At 40.9% G+C, this 11,796-nt stretch overlaps 2 protein-coding genes across 2 annotated transcripts; one reads left to right on the top strand and one right to left on the bottom strand.

Annotated features, from left to right (window-relative positions):
• Window positions 1–3,124: 3,124 nt before the first annotated feature.
• On the bottom strand, window positions 3,125–8,858 carry LOC109426359 (bifunctional lysine-specific demethylase and histidyl-hydroxylase NO66). The gene is made up of 3 exons (XM_019701823.4): window positions 8,715–8,858; window positions 8,419–8,660; window positions 3,125–4,852 (listed from the first exon to the last, which is right to left on the bottom strand). Exons 2-3 carry the CDS (start codon window positions 8,656–8,658, stop codon window positions 3,194–3,196), a joined length of 1,899 nt encoding a protein of 632 aa, XP_019557368.2. The 5' UTR covers window positions 8,659–8,660; window positions 8,715–8,858; the 3' UTR covers window positions 3,125–3,193.
• A 114-nt stretch (window positions 8,859–8,972) lies between these two features.
• Window positions 8,973–9,568, top strand: LOC109621638 (large ribosomal subunit protein bL33m). The gene is made up of 3 exons (XM_029858122.2): window positions 8,973–9,130; window positions 9,303–9,406; window positions 9,462–9,568. The coding sequence occupies exons 1-3, from the start codon at window positions 9,090–9,092 to the stop codon at window positions 9,512–9,514; spliced, it is 198 nt and encodes a 65-aa protein (XP_029713982.1). The 5' UTR covers window positions 8,973–9,089; the 3' UTR covers window positions 9,515–9,568.
• The last annotated feature ends 2,228 nt before the right edge of the window (window positions 9,569–11,796 follow it).

Here is an 11,796-nt window from a genome sequence, read left to right as displayed (position 1 = left end):
GCTTCCCGGAAGCAATGTCAAATTCGTTCGGGGTTTCAAAACATTGGAAAGAAATTCATTATTTTTACAGTCAGATTGAGATTTACGAGTAAATCAGAGTGATCCGAAGGTTGAACTGTTTATTCTGAGCATAACAGTATTTTTTACGGCAGTGATAACTAATTAGAGGTACGATATTTCTGGGTCTGAAAATCGTTCAGGCGAAGTGGATAGCAAATCTAACCTAGAATATCCTACAATTCTAACCTCAACTCCTCACTTGCACAAGCCGGATCTCATTTTTCACGGAAATGGTGGAACAAAATGCAAAACTAATGTACGTGCGACCGAGGGAATTGAAAGTTCTACCATTCCCACTTAAAAAAAATGTCGGATGTGGGTTGTAAGTAGGAAAAATAAAATAATTCACTCAACAGATTATGTTGATAGGTGTGTAAAAAGAGGTAAACATCATCAGTTCGGTAGTTGCGCTACCGAAACAAAGATGGGTAACAGTATGTTTTGTTTTGCCCTTGAAAGCCAATAGAGGCTTGCAGCAAAAACCTAACCTCATCGAATTCTCATACGATTTGTAAACATTGCACTCAATTTTTATATATTTTTGAGAGCAAGGACGGCTTTATGGGCCGACGCCGAAGGAACAAAAGAGAAGGAGACAATGCTGACGTCACTGTGCGAGCGCTCATACAAGACGCAAGAAAAGGACAGAGAATAAACAAATTATATTTTTCTCTTTTTTCACTATTGACAGTTCTCTTTCCAGAGACTCGGTACGGTTGGTTTGAGCAGGCTGTATAGGAAAATCTAACGGAAGCTAACGATCCCTCCGCATCTGGTGGCAGGAATGAGAACCCTACGAAAAACGTGACTCCACCAAAAATTGCCATGGCGCAGCATAGACAAAGTGCACTTTTTTCACTTTTTCGTATCGAATTCCGCATCGTAGAGAAACGAGCTTTTTTTGGAAATAAAATTAAATTCTCTTTCAGATGCGCATAGATCCGGTAGGTACTTACGAACAATTTATGCGATTAATTTGAGGAGCTCTTGCTATGTCTCCGGCAGGCGATCTTCCGGATTTTTGTTAGCTGGCCAATCCGGTGTCTGTCGGCATGGGCGAGAATGATGATATTAGAAGCCATTGCAAATGGAAAAAAGCAACTTCTAGAGCAAAAAATGAATAAAATTAGACGACAAAAAATTGACCTTTTTATGTACACAAACGATATTCTCCTTATCTCACCAAGCGCCTCTACAATTGGGTTCTTTAGGGGTATCCGGATTATTTTATCATCGGATTCTCCATCAAAAAATTAGCCGAAATCCAAATTTTCATAATTTTTGGAGTGCGAGAACTGTTTTTAAAATGTATTTAAAGTTTGTATAGGATTTTTTTTTGTTCGGGTCGAACTGTCATTTTATCGATTGAACTGTCACTCTATCCATGAAAATAATCTTTATTTTCATGGATAGTTATTTTACCCATCAAAACAAAGCTATTCGAATCTAATAAAATACTCAGAAAAATGAGCTCTATCGATTAGGTTATAGATGCGAAACAGTTGCGAAACTTGTGGACCAATATGGCAATTTTTGATTGAATGGCTGTCTTGATTCCAACCGGATGACAATATAAAAGCCAAGCTGTGAGACGATTCTGCTTCATAGCGCTACCTTATGAAATTCATCCTAATCAGTATGAATTATTTAAAGGCCGTTCCATAAGTTTGGCCTTATAAAAAACTTAAGTTTGTTTGGCTGAGTGTATAACCTACACACCAAACGCTTTCAGCAATATTTTGCTGGAACCTCACTTGATTTTTGGTGTGTATTAATAGCTCTGTTAACCAAGTTCTATATTCGAATATAGAGCTGACCTTATACCATTTTTACGGCCTAATGGTTACTTGGGTGTGGTTTACATAGATCTTGTCCCAATAAATTGTCGTATGGGTCTTTTAGTGGGAATCGTAGCCATAAACGTAGGTAATTATAAAGATGTTTCTTGATCGGTTTCATATTCGATGACTACGAATTAACTGACTGTGTGAAGAGGAAGAACTAAAAAAATTTTAATGTTTTGAATATTGAGTGCAGAAATGGTCAAATTCGCGCTGGACAGGAAGTCAATGACTGTGAACGTTTTGCACCCTGAGTGCCACCAAGAACGCCTTCATGGCCACTGACGAGAATAATTTGGGTGAGCTACGCACCCAGGAAGATAGAGAAGCAAAGGAACGTCAAAGCCACGGTAGAGGGAGCGAAAACACGATGAGTCCAAGTTGCAGCCTGCATTATTCGGCTGTCGAGAAGGGGAAGTGAAATGCTCATGTGAACGGGACAAACGAGCGTGAACCGACTCCCTAGCCGACGAAGATGAGGAAGCCGCAAAAAGAGTCGAAATTCTCTCCTCTACGATGTTTCACATTGCCTTAGTACGCGACGAAGATGAATGTTAGGATGTCCCTGAAAGACACGATTGGACAGCTAATGACCGACCCCGCACGGCGCACACACGAAGGCAGTTTGCGGATAATAATGACGTAAGGGCACTGTTAAGTTAACGAATCTTCACTGACAACTTCCTGTCCAATTAGGCGATACTGTTCTGGTTTAGACAAAGATCTTCTTTCACGATATCGACACTCTTGAGTTTAGACTAGTAATACTTTTATTTGTTGATTACCACTCCCCCTTTTATATTCCAAAGTTACCAACAAATATTCAAACTAATCTATCTAATTCAACTGGAAACCCCTCCCGTTATGCTTAACGAGAATCAACAAAACGTTATCTCTGTGCTGAGTTTCCAATGGATGCATATTTATAATTCAATGGGAAGGATTGTAGTTATTATAAATAAATAAAAACGACAATTCAATTTTACTTATACGAATAAACAGGCACTTCATGTGCGGGTGAACTGGAAGCCAAATGCCCAGGACCGGGTTCAATGCAACCCCAAAAACAAACACTCGTGTTTCAGAAGTTTGGAAGTCATATTCAAATCTCTTTTTCATTTTAATGTTTTGAGACAACATGGCGACCGTGATAAAAGGATGTAAGCAGAAAGAGTTCAAGTATCAAATTATGGTAATTTCTTTCCAAATGAATTCAACCTGCGTGATGAACAATTAAAATATATTGAATGCAATGAAAAAAATAATTATTTACAAGAAAAGGCCTCACACATTTACTGACCGTGAACAACAATCAGCCCCTTCTCCCACAGGCTCTTGGCAAACTCAACCTTATCTTCTACGGGCAAATCCCGAATGGCCACTGCTCGTGGATACATCTTAACAAGCAGTTCAACACCCAGCGCACCATCCTGATCGATTTCCAGGAAGTTTGGTTCATACTCATGGTACTCACGTGAATTATCGGTGTGATAGTAAATGCGAAGTTTGTCCTCTTCACTTACCAATCGAAGCACGTTGCGGCGCAGCAGGCGAACGGTACTATTTTCGGTAAACGGCACTCGAAGACTAACGGTTCCGTCCGGGTTGTGGTCGAAGCTGGACCCGTAGACCGTGCTGGATTGCTCCGTGGGCGATACCATCGGAGGGAGGGCATCATGCTGGAAACGCTTGGCAAGCTGGTCCACTGCACTATCGATGGCTTCTTCACTGAAAACTTTATCGACTAAGGCCTTGATGTGGGTAATAAGCTGCTTCCGAGTGGGAGTTTCGCTATCGGAATGCACAATGCCAAAGTGGTTATGGAGGTCCAACGGGATGCCCCGCCGCAAATCGAAATGTGCTTCGGCTGCCTGAGCGAGCGCTTGCGGAAAGAAGACTTCCAGCAAATCGGCCCAGCAGTTCTTCTGATAGACACTCATTGTAACGTGCAGAGAATGATGACCCGGGACGGTGCTAGCTTGATGGATGATCCCTCGTGGGAAGTAGAGCAAATCTCCGGGTTCCAGAACAACTTCCAGGATTGGGTTGCCGATCTCTTCTTGTGTGAAATTCGGTGATGATACACGTGCAAGAAATTCGGCAGGTTCTCGCGGGCTGTACAGCTTCCAGTGCTTGCGGCCTTCGACCTGTAGGACGAACGCCTCTATATCGTCGTAATGCGGTGCAAAACCTTGGCTGTTTGGAGGCGTCAGATAGAAATTGGCCCCGGTCATGCAATGGAAGAACTCCTGAAGTTTTACGTTCATTTCGTACACTCCTGGCAAGTAGGTTTGAGGGTTGAGCATTCTAATGCTGCAACCTTCTTCGTAGAAAGACCACATATCAGGAGGAAGAACCCGTCCGTCCGGGTTATGCGTCTCTCGCTGACCTTCGCGGTAGGAGGTAACGTCGATATTCTTGGTGTACTCGATATTGTGCTGCCGTAGCATTTCATCGATTTTAGCCCTCGAGAGCAGGTTCTTGTAGTATGCTTGGTTCTTACGCTGAATCAGCAAAGGTTTCTTTTCCCAATAATTCGCCATAAATTCGTCCACCGGTGTCGGACTGATTACCCAAGCGAACTGTTCGCGGCCAACTTCGGTGCTGTCCAGGGTTGACCTGGCCGCCTGCATTCCATTCGGCTTTGGGGTTTGTGGTTCCTGTTTGATAGGTAGCTTTGGAGTGACGATAACAAATGGCTGAGGCATTGGCTTGTTCTTTTTCTTGGGATTTTTGGTCACAGGTGTGGAGTGGTTGGAATTGTTTTTCAGCGATTCACCATCGAAAGAAGTTTCGACTAGGGCATCTGGGGCATGTTGCTTTGCCTCAGCACTCTTCTGTAACTTTTGCTTTTCGTGAAGTTTTATTTTAAGTCCAGCTTTGGGCTTTTTCTTGACGACATTAGCGTTTTTGGTAGGATTAGCTTTTCCATTAGCAGCGGAAGCTTTTTGCTAAAAATGTAACATAATATGTATTAGGATTTTTTACGAGTACGCAATGTCGAAAATTACTTGAGCGATTCCGTTTGAAGTGCATCTAGGGTGGGTCATCGGAACCGTTTTCTCAGATCAAAGCTTTTTTGGTTCCGATTCGGGTTCTGAGTATCTGTGCAAAATTTGAGCATGATCGGTTGCGTCTACACTTTGCGCATTGCAATTGAATTTTGTATGGGATTTTGTATGGAAAACATACTTTTTTGCATTTTTGTCATAAGTCGAAAATGTTTGTCTGAAACTTTTTAACCGATACTATAAAATGATAGCCTAGGATGTTCTGAAAAACTTTGTTGAAGACCGCAAAGCGATCCGATGCTTGTGAAAATAGTTATAACCAACGAACCGCATGCATGTGTTTATGTTTTAACATGTAAAGGAAAAACAATAGCAACAAAATCATGCTGTTTCGCCAAGTAATGCCAACGCTACAACTTTTTTCATAAGCAACAGATCACTTCGCGGTCTTCGACAAAGTTTTTCAGGATACCCTAGGCTATGTTTTCACTTTATCAGTTACATGGTTTTAGAACAAAATCGAGCTTGTTATGAGAGAAATGCACAAAAGTGTGTTTTCCCATGTAAAACCCCATACAAATTTCAAACGCGATGCGCAAAACGTAGACATAACCGATCGTGCCCAAATTTTGCTCACTTATTTGGGTCCCGGAATGGGATCAAAAAAGCTTTGATCTGATGAGATACCATTGAATTTTTTATGTTTCCATATAAACGATGACGCACTCTAGCTGCATACCTTTCATATGCTAGGTTTCAAACGGAATCGCTCAAGTAATTTTCGTTCAGTGCATTATTTTTCCGTGGCCAGAATGGTCAAGAAATTTAACACAGTAAGCCCCATTTGATTTGACGTTTCGTTTCAGCCCCGTACTAGGATTCGGAATAAAGTGACGCTTCTCATTTCTTGAGCGATTCCTTGCCTGAATTTCCCACGCATCGAGATAGGCCAAGAAATTTCTTGCGATCTCCGTACTACCATAGACTAATTTCAAGACCTCGATGTAGGGTGGGGCGGGGCAAGATGGGTCACCTAAGGATGGATCAACATAACTTTCTAAATGCAAATCGTATTGGTTTGTATTCGTCCGTTACTCTTTAATACACTAGTTAGCTATGCTAAAAGTCGATAAAAAGTTCAATAAACACAAAATATGATGTTAAACAAGCAGTTTTAAAAAGTGATCGATTTTGCGCCGTGAAAAAAGTGCGGGGCAAGATGGGTCACCTTTTAAGTAATTCACATTTTCTCAACGAAAAACGTCAAAATATAAGATTTGTTCCGCATTCATATATGCTCCATATTCATACTGAGTAAACACGAGCTACTAGTAAACATTTTATAAATTTATTTGAAATATATAAAACTTTACGATTTGAGTGGTCCTAAGGCGACTTGAAAATCGATGTTTTCACAAAAAATTATCATAATTTTATATTATAATTTTGAGCATTCATTCCGCTTGATTGAAGTCAATTATGAGATAGTCTTGTAATAAAAAATAATTAACTTTTGAATGCTCCAAAAATACGTTCAAAATTGAAGGTGACCCATCTTGCCCCGCGGTCGTTTATATGGAGATTATATGGAATGTATCGCATAAGAAAAATGACTAAAAACCATTTTATTTTTTATTTCCAATGAGATAGAATAATTTTTCAATCAATGCCCCAAACTTTTGTATATCCATGCTGGTCATCTAACAAAATTAAACAAAACATGAGTAATGCGCTCGAAAATGGCACTGACCCATCTTGCCCCGCGACCCATCTTGCCCCGCCCCACCCTACCAAAGAAAACCATTAAATTTTCTGTGTCCAGTCCGGTACCCAATAAATATTCATTACCGTGTATTTTTTCCGTGTAAATTGCCTTTTGTGTAAATTATATTTAGTGTGTTACACCGATCTGACAGCTCTGACAGTAAGGGACTAAACATAAATTACGTAAAGTGGGTACCGAGGATTGTTCACAATCTGCGAACTTGACTGCGGAAAAAATCGCGACCATGACGCCGTTGGTACTACCCATGTTGGGTAATAATAATGAACTCTTTCGATTAGGCTAAAGAAAATGACAATATTTAATTCGCTAAACAACCCAATTCCATTCCGGTGACATATCAAGATCAAGGAGAGTTTGGAAGCTTTTGCTTCAAAATACTCTGATGTGCAAAAAATTAAAAAAAAAAAGTAAATTGGCTTCTCAAGCGGTGTTGAGACAATCCCATATTCTGAATCTGCATGCCAAACTGAGCCGAAATCCAAAATTTCATGAATTATGGTGCCCGGGAACCTATTCAAAATTCAATTTGAAGTTTGTATGGGAGCGATTTGTCGAATCATCCCTCGTCGCATTTTGTACTGTGCGGAGCTGTCAAGCAGTTGCCCAGCTGTCAAAAGATGATTTCAAAAAAATATCATTGAAATTGATTTTAGGAACCAAAATAAAGTTCTAAAAATCTGAAAAAAAATCAGTGGTTCAGACAAAGGTGATCTTTCGTATAAAAATTATAAAAAATCAAAACATTTTTCAAAATTTGAAAAATCAATTATTGTATGTGCCCAAAATATGTAGGTCCGTTTGCCCAAATCTCGCGTTTAGTATCATACGTTTAGTATCTAAAATATTCGATTTCTCTTCATCGATTTTCTCTTCGGATTATTCCGGGAAATATGACCAATATGATCTCTCGGTGTATTTTGTTGAATGACGACTTGGACTAGCTTCTAAAACAACAAAAACTATTGAACATGATTTGCCGGCCAAGTTATGGTAATCGATCATTGTAGATACGCTCGTATGATACTAAGCGCGAGAAATAGTCCCAGACCTAAAATGATTGAGTAATTTGGACATTTTTAACTATTTCATTACAGAGTCCGCTCGAGATGTTTGGTACTAAATGCTCAAAATTAGTGTGCAACTTCTAACGTAAAATGTTTTTTTCAAAGTATGGACGACAAGATGGACGATCACTTTTACTGATGACTGCGTCATTTGTCTTATTGAATTTTCAAAGGTGCATTTTAAATTTTCTATTCATAGATCTACACATCTTGGACTAGTTAAATAATTGCCAGGTTTTAGTATAGCTAATAAACTACAATTGGGTTCTTTAGGGGTATCCAGATTATTCCATAATCAGATTCTCCACCCAAAAATTAGTCGAAATCCAAAATTTCATAATTTTTGGAGTCCGGGAACTATTTTTAAAATAAATGCAAAGTTTGTATGGGGAAAATTTTTTGTTCGGGTCGAACTGTCATTTTATCGATTGAACTGTCATTCTATCCACGAAAATTAAAACTGTTTTGTTAATTTAACCTTCAAAACAAAGGTATTGGAATCCAATGAAATCACGTTATACTCAGAAAAATGAGATCTTTCGATTAGGATATAGAAAATAGCAATATTTTATTCACTAAACAACCCAATTACAATTACTAGTTTTGGCCAGATTGATCAGTTGCTTCGACCATTGTGCTATATGAATACGACTCACCTTCTTTTTCTTCTTCGGAGACGGTCCAGCCGTCGTGGATTCGCTGGAATCATTCTGACTCAGCTCCCGAACGTGTTCCTGCACCAGCAGGTCGATCAATTGCTTCTTGCTGGCCTTTTTGGATTTCTTGGACTGTTTCTCACCGGATTGGGGCCCATTTTCCGCTGCCGGTCTCTTGCTTGCTCCCACCGCGGCGCCGCCCACAACAGGAGTATCGAAGATTGACGGTACAGCGCTCATCTCTGAGGAAACATGTATTAAGTGGGTTGTAATGAATTAAGATGCATTTTACTTACTTTATTAACATAAGATCAATAGAATTTAACTAATACTTTACGTAAAATTAAGCTAATTTTTAAGACAACAAAAAGTTTCAATCCTATTCTCACAAAAACGTGTTATTGTTTACACCGAGGCGATCCTTCGCCCTCTCGCTGGTGGCATCGCTGATGGTGAATGTGATGTCGCGCGACATGCGAGAGCGACAGAGCGCATCAGCTTAGGTCAACTGTCAAAATCGAAGCGTTCGTTCTCGCAAGAACGCGAGGAGAAGAGCCAAGCGTTTGCACGATTGTGGGAAAGCAGCTAGCGTGAAAATAAACATTGAAGAGACCAAAGACGTGCGTGATCGAGTGCCGGGAGGAACTTTTGCGTAATACTAATAAATCAGAATGTTTCTCACAAATATTTTGTTGAAGAAGGCGAAAAGCAAGTAAGTAGATCGCACTGCTTTGAAATAGCTTAAAACAAATTTGATATACGCGCTGCGCGCAGCAGAATTAGGTTTCATAATCCACTCACCGGAGGTGCTCTGAAATCAGAGTACAGTGGTGTCTCGATTTTATTACCTCGCTAAGCTAAAGCACTTTGTGATTTTTTAAAAGGAATATTCTGGTCCTGATGGAAAGTGCCGTCAGCGGTCATCAGTTTCTGAAGATCCGAGAACGATTGGCCGATAAGCTGGAGATGATTCGATTCGATCCATACAGTAAGTAATATTTTTTTTCTTTTGCTCTAAACATTCACTAAATCTTTGCTTCCAGTTCAACGCAACAGCCTGTACAAAGAACGAAAGCGCGTAAGGAGTTTGAATTAATAATGTCTGTAGGTATGTTGGGTATAATATATTGGCGTTACTCTGTTTAGCGGATATATTTTCACAGAAGTTATTTCCTTCGAAAGCCATATAATTTGCGTGTTTAGATTTAAAAATGACCGATCATGAAAGATTAATTCAGTAACAAATTTTGAAAACGACGTATTATCAATGGTGTAGCATTGATTATACGTCGTTTTCAAAATTTGTTACTGAATTATTAACGTAAAGAATATTCAAATGAGAGATGGTACTATAACATTGACGAACTGAACTGAACTAAAGAAATCGGTCCATGGCTGTGTGTCTCTAGCTTCGCACTCTGCGAAGGGTTCGCAAATCGTCCTCCACTTGTTTGACCCACCTAGTGTGTTGAAGGTGCGACTGCAAACCTTAGCATGCCATGACTTTTCTATGTATTTTGAAATTTGAATAAAATGTATTAGTTGTTATTTGACAGTCCAGCAATCAAGTTGTTTTATTGCATTCTGTTTGACCTACGGCCACATCCCATAGGTTATGGCCGGGCCATTTGGAACAAAATTCCAGAAGAATTGATGTTTTATAGTTTCCTTTCACGATCCCGGTGTGGGCGGAAGTATGGTCGGCCTGGAGAAGCTGAAGGGCGGCGGCTACGAATGCTGGCAATTCAAGGTAGACGCCTAAGCACGGGTCACCATAGTTTTGCTCGTCGATGACAGCCAACACCCGCTAATCTGGAATTGCAAGACCGCTAATGAGACCTGGGAAGAGCTGCGGAAACACAACCAGAAGATGACGATATGCACCCGCGTGTCGTACCTACAAAACCTGTGCAAAGCTGAGTACGCCGACGACGGGGACATGGAGCGTTACATTGGGCGGATTGCCTTTTAGTTCGCTGCATCTGTTGCTGCATTCATACATTGTTTATTGGAACCTTACAATTGCACAAAACCCAACGTTGGGTGCCAATGTAACAAATAAGGTTTTGCGGAACACTACAAATGCATCGTGCCCCACGTTGAGCGCCAATGTTACGGATAGTACATTGGAACCATACAATTGCTCATTTTATTTTTCATATCGGGCCCTACGTTTGGGAACTAGATACGAAAAATAAAATGGAACATTACAAATGTACAAAACGCAAACATGCAACACATAACATCAATTGTGCCCAGTTATCTAAATAGATAACGATGTTCAATCCCAGGATGTCGAGGTTTCATTATTGTTCTTGGTCCATCAGTCAATTCTGTAATCGTATTTTTTTTCTGGCTGGTTGCCTTTAGTTAAGGGGGCATTCCAATTCGGGCAACAGCGCAAGACCGTCTACAATTTGATGTTCGTGTTAGGAGACGGCTTGCGTGTTTTATACTGAATCGCTCCTAAACTGTTTAGAGCGCTACAAATGCACATTAAATTTAGGGATAGTTTCACAAGCCAGAGTATGGCATACGATACAAAAATATGACTAAATGCAAACGTAACACCACGCAAAAGCAGGACATGAACTGGAGCTAAGGCTGAAGGTAGCGATGGTGCTGAAGAGCATACCGGATTCGTTGGAAGCCGTTCCGACGAGCTCACTATTTAGCTGGTGAAGCGAAAGCTGCTGGATGAAGCGCAGAAGCGAGCCGAAAAAAAGCCACCGAAGTGAGTCGATTCTGCGTGCTGGTGGGAACAAGAAGTCAACCGTCTGCCACAATTGCCACAAGCCCGGACATTTCAAGCGTGAATGCCCAGCGTCGAGAGCTGCACTGGAGCCCACAAATGTCGGTGCTAGCCAGAGCCACGTGTCGAAGAAAAAACCGAAATCAAAGGCGACGGTTGGCATGACAACGCCATTCGCATTCATGGTTGCTGTGGCCGAGAGAGCACCGAACGTGTGAATCGTCGACTCTGGAGCAACATCGCACATGTGCTGTGGCCGTGCATTTTTCGACAAGTTGAGGCCAAGCACGAGGATTTCGATCACGCTGGCCGATGGAAACGAGACGTTGATGAGAAGCGTCGGTTTGGGGCGCCTATTCTATCAGGATGAAGAATAAATTATTCTTTCTGAAGAGTTCTACGTCCCCGGATTTGGAGTCGAACTTGATATCGGTCGGAAGACAATAGCGAAATGAGCCGAGGTAATATTCTCTGGTCGCCGGGGGTGTGTCATCCAACGCGGTGGGGTTGTCGTAGCAGTAGCGAATAAAAAAATCGGCGGGCTCTATCAGTTGTACTAAGGAGTCTAGAGACGAACCAGCCAAGGGCTGAAAGTCTCTTTAATGAAGACAAATCAATCAAAACTA

The sequence above is a fragment of the Aedes albopictus genome, chromosome 3 (assembly GCF_035046485.1).
Source record: "Aedes albopictus strain Foshan chromosome 3, AalbF5, whole genome shotgun sequence".
Taxonomy (NCBI): domain Eukaryota; kingdom Metazoa; phylum Arthropoda; class Insecta; order Diptera; family Culicidae; genus Aedes; species Aedes albopictus.
This window is presented reverse-complemented; position numbering and strand designations above follow the sequence as displayed.

Excerpts from the sequence above, each read along its gene's own strand:
- LOC109621638 (XM_029858122.2), top strand. The coding sequence starts at position 9,090 with ATGTTTCTCACAAATATTTTGTTGAAGAAGGCGAAAAGCAA. Across the intron at positions 9,131-9,302 it reads TTGAAGAAGGCGAAAAGCAA|GAATATTCTGGTCCTGATGG; the intron begins GTAAGTAGATCG and ends ATTTTTTAAAAG. Across the intron at positions 9,407-9,461 it reads GATTCGATTCGATCCATACA|TTCAACGCAACAGCCTGTAC; the intron begins GTAAGTAATATT and ends CTTTGCTTCCAG.
- LOC109426359 (XM_019701823.4), bottom strand. The coding sequence starts at position 8,658 with ATGAGCGCTGTACCGTCAATCTTCGATACTCCTGTTGTGGGCGGCGCC. Across the intron at positions 4,853-8,418 it reads CTCCGAAGAAGAAAAAGAAG|CAAAAAGCTTCCGCTGCTAA; the intron begins GTGAGTCGTATT and ends TTACATTTTTAG.